General features: G+C 39.6%; 1 protein-coding gene across 1 annotated transcript in view; it reads right to left on the bottom strand.

The window, feature by feature from the left end:
* Positions 1-16,888, bottom strand: part of LOC122551515 (dual 3',5'-cyclic-AMP and -GMP phosphodiesterase 11A-like) — a 411,702-nt gene that overhangs the window by 182,354 nt on the left and 212,460 nt on the right. The window contains exon 3 of the mRNA XM_043693531.2: positions 9,402-9,491. Coding sequence (XP_043549466.1) covers positions 9,402-9,491 — 90 coding nt within the window. The remainder of the gene's footprint in view (positions 1-9,401; positions 9,492-16,888) is intronic.

The raw sequence follows: 16,888 nt of genomic DNA, 5'->3' as shown, positions 1-16,888 counted from the left end.
ATACCTGTCTGTTCCTATCCCTCTCCATTGCTATGGTAAAGGAGAGGTAGTTGTGGTCACTGTCACCGAAATGCTCTCCTGAGAGATCTAACACCTAACCTGGCTCATTGCCTAGCACCAAATCCAATATGGCCACCCCAATATATATCAGAAGTGAAAACTGCTAGCAACTGAAAAGTAACAGTTAAAAACACATGCTTCACATATATTGCATAGAAATGACTTAGACATTTCATCATTCTATTCTTCAATTTCGTTATACATTTTGTCTCATTTGAAACTAAAATAGAAATTTTAAAATATCAAACAGCTTCTAAATTTCCTTGTTGTTTAGATCAATATTTAAGTTTACATAGCCCTCATTAATTTCCGGTTTGTCTTATAGCTACATTTGCCATATCGCTGTTGTTTGCACGTTTGAAATGGTTGAAAGAAGCATTCGCTCAGATGCTTGCTCCTAACTGATGAAGAAATGATTAAATCTAGATGGTATATTTTATCCTGTTTGGAGAGGCATATTTGACCTCTTTTTTATAAAAACAATTCTATAAATTTCCAAATCCTGAAGAAAGGAAAATTTAGAATTGCCTTAATCAACACCTGCAACATTCATAAAGTGCGGTTGAAATTGTCCAAAGAAAGATTTGCGAATTCCTGACTCAATCCATTTTCTCATTTATCATCTTCTGTGATAGACCATGCTATGAAATGAATTAACTTGCAGTAGATAAATTGCCTCAGTTTAAAGATGAAAGGAATGGAGATTTATAGTGTGTACATTTGTGTTTCAGTATTTTTAAGGTAGGAGTGAAAAAAATGGAATACTCCCACCTTAAGAATGGGGCACTTACAGCTATAAACTGCTTTAACTTGAGTGTGAGGATTCTGATTAATAGCCAGTGTGAACTGGATTAATAAACAGATGCATTCACATATCCTCAAATTCATAATCGCTACATATACCTTGTCCTGCCTTCACTACACTAATCCAGGAAGATGACTGAGTAACACACTCAAATGTTTATAATTATCCAGCCAGCAGAATGCTATAATAGAATCTTAATTCTCACTAACAAGCATTTTATTTACTCAGGTGGACTAATTTTCGCACACTTTTCAGTGAGAGACCAAATCTACATTGAAAATGACAAAAGAAAATTAGATTAGTACTTTCTGCTGGGCTTGTTCAGCCACTTTTCCATCCTTAACATTGCTAAATTTCACCCACAGAGAAAAATATAGCTTTATAGTTGAAATCATTTTTCTATTAGCTCTGTTCAGTATGACAGTGCGTAATTTAAATTAATAGTGTGGTGTTAGTAATGTGCATCATAGTGTAGTGCATCATGCAGAAAGCTTACAGAAAGAGCGAGCCACAATCGGGGTTGAATTCTCAAATTTTCAACGCAATCAGACAACAAGTTGCACAGTTACTTACTCATCTGTGATTTTTTTGATCTGCTGTTTGATGCAGTATCCTAGAGAACTGACCAAGTACAAGAAACCTTACTGAAAGCAGCACTGAGCGTTTTTGTGGAAGTCATGTCACCATTTCATGACACTAGCCATATCGTTGTAAGTCTAAGTGTCCAAAGCCTGTGAAAGGCTATGGAGAGGGGGTAAGTGTGTTAGGTAAGTGAATAAGGGCTTAGGGTGGCAGGAGGGTAAAGAGTGGATTGGCAGGTGGGCAGGATAGAATGAGAATGGTATGTGGATAATAGTGTCGGTTGGCAGGTGGGCGCAGGAAGGCAGGTGAATGAGAGGAGATGGGTCTGGTGATAGAATAGTCTGGTGGGGCTGGGTGCAGTGAGGTTGAATCATAGACAGGACTGATACGCTATTCAGGGAGTGGTGGGGTGATTCAGGAGGGGTTTGTCAGGTAGTCTGTAAGGTTGTTTTGGTGGTGGGGGGATGGTTGGGATCAGGCTAGGTCAAGAAGGTAGTTGGAGGATGGGAGATGGAGTTCCCAGTAGATTAGTCTTTTCATGAATTGAAAATTCAGAAATTCTTTTCCCTCCTTTAAAGCTTGAACAGATAGCTGAATTCTTTCAATTATTTAAAAGGCTTTAATCCTATGAGCCGCTGAGATTTTGTTGACACAATTGTGCAATGAAACCTCATTGTGAATACTGGCTGATGACCCATTGTAAAGAGGTGGGCTTTCTATCTGCCTGTCTCAGCAATTGTCATCTGTGTCCCTACCTCAGGCCAGCTTCCTGAGGTGACAGCCTGACTCCAATCTGCTCCCACAACCTCACAATGATTTTAGTTTGAATGGGCCTTGCTGGTTGGGGGCGGGGAGGGGCGGGTGTGTGAAGTATTGTGATATCAGGAAGTAGCTGACTGGCAATTCCCATCTCAAAGATGAAAGTCCAGTTCTTTGAGTCATGTGACTGATGTGTCAGCATCCAGCACAATACAAAGAGAAATTACTCAATGTCTGGGTCATGCAGAGAAGTTCAGACTAAAGTCACACAAACTCAGATGACAGGTTCAGATTGCTGCATCCGCAGCTGCAGATACTTGTGTTCAAAGGCACTTGTAAGGTCTTACAACCACTCAGCAATTTGACCTGCAATACAGTGCAAGCATTGCTAAGGCACAACCACAGGCAGTGTCTCCATGGCGCAAGGGCCTGCTGCCCTATCTCAGGATGACAATATCTGTCCTCCCAACATTGTAATTCTGTCAGTGCTCTTGATGTTGCCTGTAAGCCAGTCAACCCAGATGCTACCATATCAAAATGATGCAATCCAAAGCTGACTTCCCAATTACATGGATACATAACACACAGTCAACCACAGTGAGTTATGACGTGTGTTCCACAGGTATTGACAGGGCTCCTCTGGTGAGAAAAACATTGCTTAAGCATCCCAGTGGTTTGCTTAGTGATATTACATGTTTCACCATTGCTCTCTTCATACCTGCAAATGCCCAAACATGCTTGAGGTTGCAGACAGGAGTCATGAGCCAGGTGATTAGTAGATGGTCCCTAACATTCAGTAACTACCTTTTGGTCTCTTAAATGAACTGGTAGCAATAAAAGGAACCATGATTGCTGGCAGGATGTGTATGATATGCTGAGCAGGGTGATACACGAGCTACATTTTAATGCTGTAGAATGCTTTCTGGTTGGGATACATCTCAGAATTTACATGAGGCAGCTGCAAAGCAGTGTATGTGCATTCAATAGTACACTAACATATGGGGAAGCCTGCTATCCTGGTGAAGTTACATGCCTGTTTTATCTTGTTCCTTCTGGAAAGAGAATACTCTTTATATTCCCCTCTCTTTGCATAGAGACCGTTAGTGACCTATGTTTAATGTAAGTGGTACTCTGAATAAGCCTTGCATTGGGAGTCCTTCCTGCTGATGGAAAGGATTTCTGCTTTATGAGGTAAAGAGGGGGTATTAGCTGGAGCATTTAAATTGGAAATGCCTCCATGAGAGTTAAATTAGTGTAGGATACTAACGAGCATCATAATGTATTTACTCCTGAGCAAACTCTCCAGTGCCCAATCTAACCTTTACAAAATAGTATCCAATACTGCCTGCAGACTTATGTGTTAGTTGCTCAGATGCTATTTTACACTAAAGCAACAACCCCAATGTCAAAACTCTGTGTTCATCAATTGAATTTTGCAGCCAGTTTCTCCACTACTTCATCCATGATATTACAAACTTTAGTAATCTACAGTGATGGTACGCAATGATAGACTGCTACCTTGGTTTGTATTTTTAAGGCTATTGCTATCAACAAGCAGATGCAACTTAAGCTGCTTGAGATAATAAATCTCATCGGATAACACGTTCAATTTTGTGTAAATCTTAAGGTCCAGGTTTATGGCTAGATTTAGTTTTTTAAGATTATTTTACGTTTGTGATATAATGACATTTGGAGTAAGTAACTGATGCAAGATTTCTTTTTATGTTCTATTCATGAATCTCTTGTGTCATGGCTGATGATGAGTCAGAACATGTGACATTTTAAATATTGCATAACATTATTAGCTAATTTATTTATTAAAGGGCAGTAATTGGAATGCAACTTGCAGGCATTAAGATTGTTATGATTTATGAAATGAAAGAGAACAGAGGGGATTCATTTTCTTGGCTTTTGCTTATGTTAAGAATATTGGCTCAGATATTTATTTACCATTTGAAGCTTTGGACAACTTACAAAGGCAACAAGGTGGAATGAATTTTTTTCTGTTGAGATTGGTGCTATTAGCCATTTAATTTAAATCTGATAGCAGCATTGAGTTATTTATTTTGAAATTAGTAAGAGCGGCAATGGGAAGGGAATCTTTGCTTACTGAGGAGAAAGTGTAAATTTTTCCATAAATATCAGACTGGGCTTTCTGTCTGTGGTAAAGCAATGATCTTGGAAAAGGCTCGCCACAAAATTCCAGCAATCTCTGAGGCACTGATTTAATATTTCCTGGCTCTAACTTAAATCTATGAAAGCTTCCTATTCTCACATCTATAGAGTACAATATTGAAGCAGTCAACGAATGAACAAAGACTTTTTATGTTGTTAGTTACTCTGTAAAAAAGTTACAACTGGTTGAATAATGGGACTGCATTTGAAACAATATAATAATTTTGTAAGTAATTCTAAAGAACACTCACTTGAGGGACTCTCCACATATCCAGTGACAATACTGTTAACAAGCAAGGTCTTGAACCAATCACAATGAACTATTCTCATAGTCAACAAAGCAGGATTTTAAATGGATGGAATTCCTGTATTTTTAATGAAATTTTAAGAATGCAATAAAAGTGATTGCATTTTTTGTCATAATGGAAAAATTCAACAATCCACAAATATAAAACTAGTTGTCCAGTTCCAGTGAGGGTTTTTTTTAGAATTAGATACAAAAATATTATTCAGTCACAACTTATTCAACCTGGTGTAACTTCTTTGTAGTTTTTACAAAGAAACCAACAACGTAATAAGTCTTGGGTCCATTTGTTGATTTGCTTCAAAATTTGTACTCTGCAGATGTGAGAATAGGAAATGTTCCCATCTACCCTCTGGGGAGCATAATATCACTGACAGAAACATCTGGATCTCTGCTTAATTCTGCATGTTTGCAAATTCTCAAGTTGATGTCAATTTCTGTGGATGCTACAGTTTGTTTTTGTTATCATTCACAGGGTGTGAGGATTGCTGGCTGGGTCGGCATATATTGCCTATCCCTAATTGCCCAAAGGGCAGTGGACATTACTGTGGGTCTGGAGTCACATGTCAGCCAGATCAAGTAAGGATGGCAATTTCCTTCCCTATGTCATTAATGAACCAGATGGGTTTTTTGAAAAATCGATAATTGTGCTGTAATCATCATTGGATTCTTAACTCCAGATTCTTGTTCAATTCAAATTCCACCATCTGCTTCAGCAGGATTTGAACTTATGTCCCAAGGATGTTACCTGGCTGTCTGGATTAATAGTCTAGCAATAATACCACTAGACCATTGCCTCCCTAGGTTTGCCATCTTTATAACTGTAAAATACATGACTATACATTGAAAATGGAGTGAGTGGGTAGGAGGTGTAGCACTCGAATAAAGGCCAGGAGGGTTCATTATTTTCCGGTAGCAGCTGGGAGCCAAGGTTTCAATGGAAACTGCAAAGCAGATAAAATAGTGTAACACTGCACAGAGAAGCAGAACACGTAAAAGACCTGATGTAGTAACTTTAAAAAAATCCTAACACTTCAGGGCTAATACTGAAAATAGGCATAACAAGAAGAAAAACCCAAGAAATATAATACCTTCTGGATCCAAGCTTTACTTCCATGATATTGCTCATAGGATATCCGAAGTTAGACTGAACAGCAAACATTGTAACACAATATACTTTAGGCATACTGATTTTTCCAGCTGCTTTCCTTCCATGTGATTGCCCATTTCTTCCCACTTCCAACCAATGTTGATTTGGTAATATTTCACTTTTAAACTGACAGACAAATTGTCGTGACATTTACATTTACAGGAGCTGATGGCTATGTCAGTCTTTTAATAATATTATTGACATGTTCCCTTAAGTTTCTATCTTTTCTGGTAGAATTAGTGTTGTTCTCTTAGCTTTGCCAACAGTCACACAATTGCTATGATCTCTTTGATGTTACACAGTGTTTCAGTATTGGGCTCTTGGGCCTTATACATTTGCATAAACACGCTGCAGGCTGTATTCTCTCTCCAACACTGGGAAACAGAATTATTTTCAGGTCCTGAATTTGCCTCTGGGAAGGATGGTGGAGAAAGTCACTCAATGGTACTTTTGGAGGTTTAATTGCTGGCATGAACACTGTTCATTTCATTCAAGATCCAAAGTAGGCTCTTGAAGGTGGACAGCCAATCAGAGACCTTCCAGCTGAGAGGAACTGCATAATAAAATTGAGGGTAAATCAGAGAGAGAGCAATTCAACATGGAGGCACACTCTCCCCAAACTTTTTAAAATCATTTATTAAAACGGTAACTAAAGCAGCTTGCCAGGCCTGCAGGGGATGCGGGTGAAAAGTGAGAATTTAGGGTCATAGAGTCATAGAGATGTACAGCATGGAAACAGACCCTTCGGTCCAACCACGCCGACCAGATATCCCGACCCAATCTAGTCCCACCTGCCAGCACCCGGTCCATATCCCTCCAAACCCTTCCTATTCATATACCCATCCAAATGCCTCTTAAATGTTGCAATTGTACCAGCCTCCACCATGTCCTCTGGCAGCTCATTCCATACACGTGCCACCCTCTGCATGAAAAAGTTGCCCCTTAGGTCTCTTTTATATTTTCCCCTCTCACCCTAAACCTATGCCCTCTAGTTCTGGACTCCCCAACCCCAGGGCATTTCTTCTACTTGGAGACATGATTCTGCTCTCCTGCTAGAGGGGGTACCTATGGTTCTGAGTGGAGCATTGGGCTCTCAGTCTGCTGCCTGATATTTGCTTCCAGGCACCAAAACTGACCTGATCAGTGCAGGAACATGGAGTCTGACCTCATTAGCTAGTCTAATCAACTACCTGCTACATGTTGTCCAGTATCACTGCTGCTGGTCTCAATCTTGCTACCATAAAACTGATCCAGAATGAAGCCGGTCAATGGAGCTAACGCTTGGTCCCATTTGATTCTGAGCCCAGGCTGGAGATGAACTGGGCAGAACAAGGTGAGGGTGGGGGTGGAGCCTAAAATTCCAGCCCCCAACATTCTATTTGTCTTAGTAATTTCTACAACGCCCCAGATATAAAGTGTCAATATTTGATCAAATAGTTTACAAACATTCTCTCCTCTAATACCTTATTTCATGTTGAACCCTTCATAATATAGTGAATTAATTTACATTACCTAAAGTATATCTCAATATTAAATATAATTTGTAAATTAATTAAACAGTTAATGTGCAACTCTGCACTTCGGAAAACACACCACACTTTGGAAGATTCTGACTCCTCACATAAATCTGTCTTCTGAGCTGCTTAATCTGTTTTACGTATTTTCATTAAAACCATCAAAAATATTATGACTTCATTTGGAAATTCCACTGGTCCTATTTTCATAATTAGATTGATTTCCTCTTGTCTTGTTAATATATTATTATGTCTATAATTTTTTGTCAGACCTGAACAGGTTTTCTTGTAGCTGTAAGGGGCAGTAGAGTGGCTCAGTGGTTAGCACTGTTGTCCTACAGTGCCAGGGACCCAGGTTCAATTCTACCCTCAGGCTACTGGCTGTGTAGAGTTTGCAGGTTCTCTGTGTGGGTTTCTTCCAGGTGCTCTAGTTTCCTCCCATAATCCAATGGTGTGCAGGTTAGGGGGATTGGCCATGGGAAATGCAAGAGTATAGGGTAGCAAGGGGAGGAAGCTCTGAATGGGATGCTCTTCAGAGGGCCAGTGTGGACTTGATGGAGCAAATGGCCTGCTTCCACACTGTATGGATTCCATAAGTAGTCTGTTGCAAATGTTATTAAATGCTTTCAGAAAGTCTAGGACACATGATAATTTACACATTATTCTCAGCTGCATATTTTGTGAAATCCTGAAATAATTCCATTAAACTTATGAGCCATTACATGTTTAATGAACATATTGGTTTTATTCTTTGCCACCTTCTTGCTGTATTCTCTTCAATTGCTTCCTTTATAAATGTTTCTAGAATCTTCCTCATTGTACCCAGGCTAATAGGTTTGAAACTCAAAATTTATCTTTGTGCCTGACCATTTCTGCATGAAACATTGGGCATCCTGTGAAATTCTCAAAGGTGGGTTCTAACGGTTGTCAGATGGTGCAGTACTGGACATTGAAACAGCAGTCAGTGTTCAACACAATGGTATCATTTCAGCGCCCCTACCCTGTCATGTGGATGCAATCTGCAAATGGCAAGCACCTCTCCAGATGGACAGACTGTCATTGCCAGCTCAATATTGTTTTCAGATGAAGGTAACCATTGTTCAAGAATAAGGGTCTAGAACTCCTTCATCCTTTCAGCTATAAGAATGATTGGATTTCATATGACCTACATTGGGGGAAGACAAAGAAAAAAAAGGGAAGGATTTCATATTCTTCCTTAAATAAAATAACTTAAAGTAAATAATGATCTTGCCCTTATTAGTCAGCAGCAATTATGGGCACTTTGCCATGATCCATGAGATTTCATGAGTGTAGACCTGAGTGAACGATTATGTCAGTAAGGTGGGAAGAGTTGATCAGCTGGGTAAGATGGGTAGGTGGATAGTTAGATACATGGCTAGTTAAGTTGTTAGTGAATGGGTGGCTAACGGGATTCAGTGAGTGATTGGGTAAATAGCAAGGTTGGTAGGAGGGTGAGGTGGGCAACTGGGTGAGGCAGCCAAGGTGGGTAAATAGGTGAGGTGTATGAAAGGGTAACTGGGTCAAGTCGTAGTTAGGCAGTTGGAGATTTGTCAACTGGTTAGAGGATGGTTGGGTGGCAATCGGAGAGTGATCAGGGTAATGAGGTTGCATCAGGAGTTTGGCTGTGTAGTCATGGGTTAATCAGTTGGTCATTGGGGAGGGTGGTTGTGGTAATTGGGAGTAGTTGGGTCAATTTGGGGACAGTCAGGTAATTGATGGATAGTTGGGTGGTTGGGGAGGGTAGTCTATGATCCTAGGCAGCAGTGATTCAACTTCCTAGAAGTATAAACTTTGCAGTTAATTCCCACGTGTCCACATATTCGTACTTTCACTGGCTCATGACTCAAATGTCCCCAATGCTTCTCATCTCCAGCAATCCAGAGACCAGAAAACTTGTGCCATTATTTCTAGCCTCATTCAATTAAATAGATTTTGATTTTGGACATGTACTCAGCAGCACGCTAGCTGTGGGGAATCTGTGTGGAATGAATGGTCAGAAATAAGCCCCTGTAGTGCATCCTCTTTACTTACCCTGCTCCTATCATACTCCTTTCTGGAAGCAGCGAACAACTGAGCATTTGAGATTGCAATTCCGCAGAATGGGAGATACATCCCCAGCACCTGGACAAAAATAAAATGCATTAAATGTCCAACATTTTTTTAAAAAGTCTGTTTATCAAAGATCCAATGCAAAGCACACACAATACTTGACCCTGAGGTTTTGGTTATTTAATAATAGGAGTCATGCTATGGAAAAAACAATTCCAATTATGTTGGGCAACTCCTTATTGTGAGACTTACACCCTGCTGTACATAGTGAACATTACATCTAATTGAAAAACTGAAAATTACATGGAAATTATCTTGAGGAAGTGGCCCCACAGACACAAAGAATTGGTTGTAGTTTGATAACATCTAGAACAAATTCATTTTGATTTCACAAACTGCTTGATTGAGCCACAAATGCCATTAGAGCATTTTATTTTTGTTTTCATTGGAAAGAGCTGATATTGGAGAAGGTGGGAGTATGATCCTCAGGGAGGTGAGTAAATGATTTCATCTCAAACATGAGAACTGGTCCTCATAACTGTCTGTAAATTGAAAATTAATACTGGAATTCAAATTATTCTTATTGTCAGGCAATTGCTCAAATTGTTCTTGTAGAATTGGAAGAGTAAAACTGCTGCTACCATGACGTCTCAGACAGAGCACACTGCTGTGAAGGTGGATGGGACAATCCAGTCAAAAACTACAACATATAAAACTCAGGCTGATAAAAGGCCATTTGGTCCATCAGAGTGCAGAGATACTTGTCTTCCTTATTCTAGAGGACGGTAGCTTTGTTCCTTCACTTCAGAGAAAACAAAATCAAAGTGTTGTTAAATATGTTGCTTTTTCTCAACAGCTATCAACCATTTTCTTTTCAGAGTGCCAATTGACTCATAATTGGTAAACATCTCTGGGAGTATATTCCATATATCCAACATCTTGTGAGGGGAGAATACATTTCTATCATCTTTAATCTTTCCCATGTCTTGTACAACCTGATCATTGCAGATTTAAACAACCACTTAACATATTAAAAGCATAAAATTTGAACCAATGTGCTTCCAAAAAACAGACTATTATAAAAGAGTCTTAATTTCTGAAATTGTATCCAATGTCATGTTTCTTTTACCTCAATTAAAACTTTTAAAGACAAAAGTCACAAGATCTAAAGACAATTTTCTGCTTAGTATCATTCAGTTCAAACTTAGTTGTTTATGATTGTTTGGACTTGAGCATTGCTGAAACAAAGATACATTTTGTTGAAGTTTTTCATCCTACACTCATAAGGAAAGTTCGCAAAAATACAAATTTAAGGGGAAAACCAAGATTTATACTATTTGAGAGGAGAATGCAGGTTGTTTGGCGAGTGGAATCTGATTGGTCGAGGCAGTGCCATGGAGAATGCCAAAGTTAATAATGATTGAAAATTAACTGCCATGCTTTGTTTAAATTTTAAAGCAGACAGATTGACTTTGATTGGTCAAGACATTGTCCTGAGAGATGAACCAGAAAATGGTTGTTTCCTATTTTGTTGAGTTGAAACTAGCACAGAGGATGTACAGCCATTACTCCAGATCGGCGAGGGTTCCGTTCCTGAGAATCCCCACAAATGATGAAATTTTTGAGTGCAGAACTCATTTAAAAATAAATTAAAAATTGCAGATATGCAAGTTTTGCTTGCGATTTTGAATTTTCTGATGCTTTTTTTGGCGTGAATTCATAATTCTGCAGATACCAGGAATTAATATATGTGTTCCTTGTCTTCAAAGAATGGGAACCTGTGTGTTAATATATTTATATTCCAGTACACGCAACCGCACCAAACTCCAAGCCTGACTGACAATCCTAAATTGATATTTTGCATAATGATTTGCATACTCAGTATTATCTGGCAAATGCCATAAAATTATGGAAACACATCTAATGTTGAACACTGTATTGTGGGTTATGCAAGTACATGTTAGCTGACTAGCCAGTTCATTGTGAACAGCCAAAAGGATATGCTGTTTGATTTGATTTGACAGCCTTTGAGGTGTATGGCCTACACAGCTGATACTGAAATTCATATGCTACATTATTCATTTTTATGATAGGCAGATAGCTTTTGGCTGGACAGCAGCATCCTGTTCGTGGCAAACTCCACTCATGTTGCTACTGCATAATAGCTGCCTGAAACAACTGTTGCTCATCATTTTGAAATATCTCATCCCTCCAGGGTTAATTCAGGCCTTGTATCCATTCATGAGTTTGCAAGATATTGCATGAAAAATCCTCTGATCAGGGTAGCCATCCTCCCACAGGATTTGTTTGATCTACCCTATTTCAGCATCAAGACTGACAGTGAAAAACTGATGTAGGCCCTACTTATGACATTGCCAATATGGCCAATGTTTTAGTATGTGGGACTGTAAGAATATCATTGTGTATAAATGTAAAGTCACCTTAGTCTTACTAGATGACAGGGCTCTCATTAGAGAGAGATAATTGGTAGCAGTCCAACCTGAGGGTCTTTCATGGTAACATCAGTGCTGTGGGAATTGAACCCATCCTGTTAGCACATCACAGTACATTAGCACTAGACAGCCAGCCAACTGAGCTAATCACTCAGCCCCACAACATCACTCCAGGAGTTCTTCAGGGTAGTGTCCTGGGCCCAACCGTTTTTAGCTGCTTCATCATAAGAGGTCAGAATAAGGCAAACCATAACACTTACCTATGTTACTCAACATAGTCACCTAGCATACAGAGGAAGTATAAAAAGTACTGAATTTCAAACATCATCAATGTGAATTAATGCCCTGCTTTTCATACTGTACCTGTTGATCATTCATTATTATTTAGTCATGTGCTTTTCTGTACTTTAGCATATGATTGAAAGTGGGGATATTTGTTGAAGATTGCCTAGTGTTTAGCTTCATTCACAATTCCTTCGGTATTGAGGTAGATTAATGTCAACATGCTTCAGGGCCTGGATGATATCCATGCTTGGGCCAATAATGAGCAACTGTCAGTTGTGCCAAACTAAGTGGCAATTGAAAATCACCTCCAAACTAAAAGAGTACATTTACCTCTCCTTGGCAATCATCAGCACTGCCATCTCTGAATGCCTTACTATTAACAGGTTGAGGGTCACCATTGATCAGATATGTAAGGATTTAAGCTACCACAGCACAAGAGCAGATGAGGAGCTGGGAATTCTGCAACAACTTTCTGACCTTCTGACACTCAAAAGACATACCACCATCTACAAAGCACAAACAGGTGTGACTGAATAATCTTCTCCTTATATCTGGATTATTGCAGCTCAAACTCCGCATGATAAGCTCAAGACCATCCAGAGCAAAGCTTGACTGACATTCCATCCACCACAAGAAACTTTCACTTCCTCCATCACCAGAGCTTATTGACACCAGTGTTTACCAGAAACAGGAGATGCTACAGTAACTCGCCAAGGCTTCTTCAACATAGTCTTCCAAACCTGTGACTTTGATTGCCTGGAAGGACAAGGGGAGAAGATGCATAGGACCAAAACCAGCTGCATGTTCCTCTCCAAATCACAGCTCATCTTCCCTTGGAACTAAATCATTTTTCCTTTATTGCCACAGGTAAAGATCCTGTAACCGCTTCCCTAATTGCACTGTAAGTGTATCAACAATATGTGCTCTACTGTATTTCAAGAAAGCAGTTCACCGTCCTCTCAAGGTCAGTTAGAGCTGGGCAATAAATGCTGATCATACCAGCAAAGCCAACACTGTACAAATTAATAATTTCTCTATTAAAGCTCCCTATTTTAATGCTACTAAATGCAAATTTTTACATTCTCACTTGTAAATAATAATGGCACATTAATGCGTCTTGGTCCTATCATTTCAAAAAAATGTTTTTATACCATTCATGTGTCTGAGTTTAAACTTATTTTAATAATGGGTAAAATGGATAAACAACCTAAGCTACAGAAATGCACAGAAAACAAACAACAGAGATTATTCAACAGGGCCTGAAAACAAGGGCATTAAACCACATTAATTATGTTTAGAAAGTCAGTATTTTTATATTTCCTTTAAATACTATGGTATGTAACATGGGTAAATGTTATGGTTTATTTTATTGAAAATCATATTTAATTGGAAAGGCAATGAGGCAAAGTGAATGACTAACTAAGAATGGAAGTAAAGATTAAGGAAAACTCAAGAAAGTTAAAATATATTTGGCAGTATCTTAGAAATAATTAATAATGTAGAATAATGTCAAATTCATATTGTGAATTTTTAACCTAATTATCTTCAAACAATTGCAACAGCAAGAAGCTTCATGGAGGTTTTGCCTGCAATTAGTTGGCTTTTTCTAATGATAGGTTGTTCAGTATTTAGATATTTTTAATCAAACTATTCAAAAATGTTATATATATCTCTGAAGCAGATAGGACTTGAACTTGGATCTTCTGGCTCAGAGGCAGGGATATTACCACTATGCCACAAGAGCCCAAATACACTTACAAAAATTCTGCATGGTATTATTTTGAGGTTGAATAAGCTTTGTCGTAAGCTGGTGTGACTAAACATTTTATCTTCACCAGACAACCTTAAAGAACAGACTGACTTCTGATATTGGAGTGATTTATCTTGCAGTTTGTTATTGTCACCCATTCAGGTACAGTGACTGAATGTGGGTATACTGATAATTGGATTCCAGTCTTTTATTCTTTGGTCTGTGGTAAGAAGTCAGCTCTAATACAGGAGTGAAAAATTAGGTGCCCATCTTATAGTTATGGGACCACGTCAGAACTAAAATGCATTCATTGGGCATAAACATACTTCTTCAAATCTGGCTGTCTGCCAACTTGTTGAAGACATCACAACATACGCAGTTTACTTCAAATCAAAAAGTACAGAGCAAGTAGATCATGACATGAATCAACAATGCAAGTCACAATTTATGGCACCTCTGCCATTTTGGAGCTCATTTCTTAAGTTAGCAAATTCTTATAACCTCATTCAGCTGAACATAGATAAAGCAAAAGGAAAGGCCTCCCACCATTATTACTTAAAGGGGTCATCAGCTACTTCCTGGCTCGTTTGCTCTTTGATTTTTTTTCTGGCTGGTAGCACAGTTTTAGAAGTGATAGGGAGGGGCTCATTATGTCCTGCACATTAGCCCATGTTCAAATCCTGCCTTCTCCAGAGGTGTGTAATGGTAATAAGATCTCTGAACATTTTATTAGAGAGATTGGAGTGATGCTATGGTAATGTCACTACCTCTGTGCCAAAAGACCTGTTTAAGAACCCCCCAGCTATTGAGGTGTGTCATAAACAGAATAGGTTGATTAAAAATATTAAGACCAACGTAAGGACGAGGAATGTCTTTCACCAAACATTGCATACAAGTCATCAACCAAACTCCATTTATTGAGGGCTCATGTGCCACAGTAATAATGTCCCTACTTGTGGGTCAGAAAATCCAGGACCAAGACTTATTGGTCCCAGATTTGTATCTTAACATGTATAAACAAGTTGATTAAAAATATTTGCTAACAACAGATATTTGTAAGACTGACAGTAGAATCTTGTTATTCAGTGGTTGCGTCCCTTCTTCTGTTTGGACATTCAACTTCAAGACTCATCCTCACTGTATATCCAAACAGATTGGTTAAAATAATGAGAAGCGTTCACTGGAGGCTTTCCATAATTCTCAAAACTTGCAAGAGTCTAAGGAAATGGTTTGACAGGTGCTGAAGGACCTTTTGCTAACATTAAGGCTTCTGCAGTGATCAGTTACTCTGAGACATGAGTGTACTGGTCAGCATTCCTCTTGGAATTCCTCATGACTTGGAGAATGAATGAAAGCAAACTGGAAAAGACATTAGGAAAAGAGAGAAGGTGGAGTATCACAGCTCAATGCTTTATTTAGCCTGGGAGTTCAATGAACAACTCTGCTGCCTGAGCCTTACAGAGGAACAAAATGTGAGATGTTTGTGGTTTGACAAAGATATCCTTACTGAAATTTGCCAAGTTAAAACTCAGTGTAAAACCAGGAGTTCATTGCCAGTGGCTGGGAGTAACTGACTTTTAAATTTTATACGTTTCACACTTTGCATTGGCAACTCTGCCCCAAACCAATAGGAGATGGTTCACTCCTGATCTTTAGGGAAGTACCCTTCATCCTTACCTGTTCACACCTACAGGTGACTCCAAACTTATAGAAATATGGTTGATTCTTAACTGCCCTCTGGGCAACTGAGGATGAGCAATACATGCTGGCCTAACCAGTGATGCCCATATCATGAATGCATCTTCAAAAACTCCATTTTCAATATCTACTTAGAATGAGACGAGTGAATCCTTAGAAGAGCATAAAGGAAGTAGGAGTATACTTAATAGGGAAATCAGGAGGGCAACAAGGGGACATGAGATAGCTTTGACAAACAGAATGAAGGAGAATCCAAAGGGTTTTTACAAATACGTTAAGGACAAAAGGGTAACTAGGGAGAGAATAGGGCCCCTCAAAGATCAGCAAGGAGGCCTTTGTGTGGAGCCGCAGAAAATGGGGGAGATACTAAATGAATATTTTAGATTAGATTAGATTAGATTACTTACAGTGTGGAAACAGGCCCTTCGGCTCAACAAGTCCACACCACCCGCCGAAGCGCAACCCACCCAATCCCTTACATTTACCCCTTACCTAACACTACGGGCAATTTAGCATGGCCAATTCACCTGACCTGCACATCTTTGGACTGTGGGAGGAAACCGGAGCACCCGGAGGAAACCCACTCAGATACGGGAGAATGTGCAAACTCCACACAGTCAGTCGCCTGAGGCGGGAATTGAACCCGGGTCTTTGGCACTGTGAGGCAGCAGTGCTAACCACTGTGCCACTGTGCCACCCACCTTTGCATCAGGAAAGGCATATGGAAAGGCATAGGTGTACCCGAGAACTCTGTGGGAAGCAAGAGAAGTGATTGCTGGGCCTCTTGCTGAGATATTTGTATCATCGATAGTCACAGGTGAGGTGCCCGAAGACTGGAGGTTGGCAAACGTGGTGCCACTGTTTAAGAAGGGCGGTAAAGATAAGTCAGGGAACTATAGACCGGTGAGCCTGACCTCGGTGGTGGACAAGTTGTTGGAGGGAATCCTGAGGGACTGGATGTACATGTATTTGGAAAGGTAAGGACTGATTAGGGATAGTCAACATGACTTTGTGCGTGGGAAATCATGTCTCACAAATTTGATTGAGTTTTTTTGAAGAAGTAACAAAGAGGATTGATGAGGGCAGAGCAGTAGATGTGATCTATATGGACTTCAGTAGGCGTTCGACAAGGTTCCCCATGGGAGACTGATTAGCAAGGTTGGATCTCATGGAATACAGGGAGAACTAGCCATTTGGATACAGAACTGACTCAAAGGTAGAAGACTCAAAGGTGGTGGTGGAGGGTTGTTTTTCAGACTGGAGGCCTGTGACTGGTGGAGTGC

Source organism: Chiloscyllium plagiosum, unplaced genomic scaffold, assembly GCF_037043375.1.
Source record: "Chiloscyllium plagiosum isolate Xiang-an unplaced genomic scaffold, Cpla_swu_hap1 HiC_scaffold_7, whole genome shotgun sequence".
NCBI classification, from domain to species: Eukaryota; Metazoa; Chordata; class Chondrichthyes; order Orectolobiformes; family Hemiscylliidae; genus Chiloscyllium; species Chiloscyllium plagiosum.
This window is presented reverse-complemented; position numbering and strand designations above follow the sequence as displayed.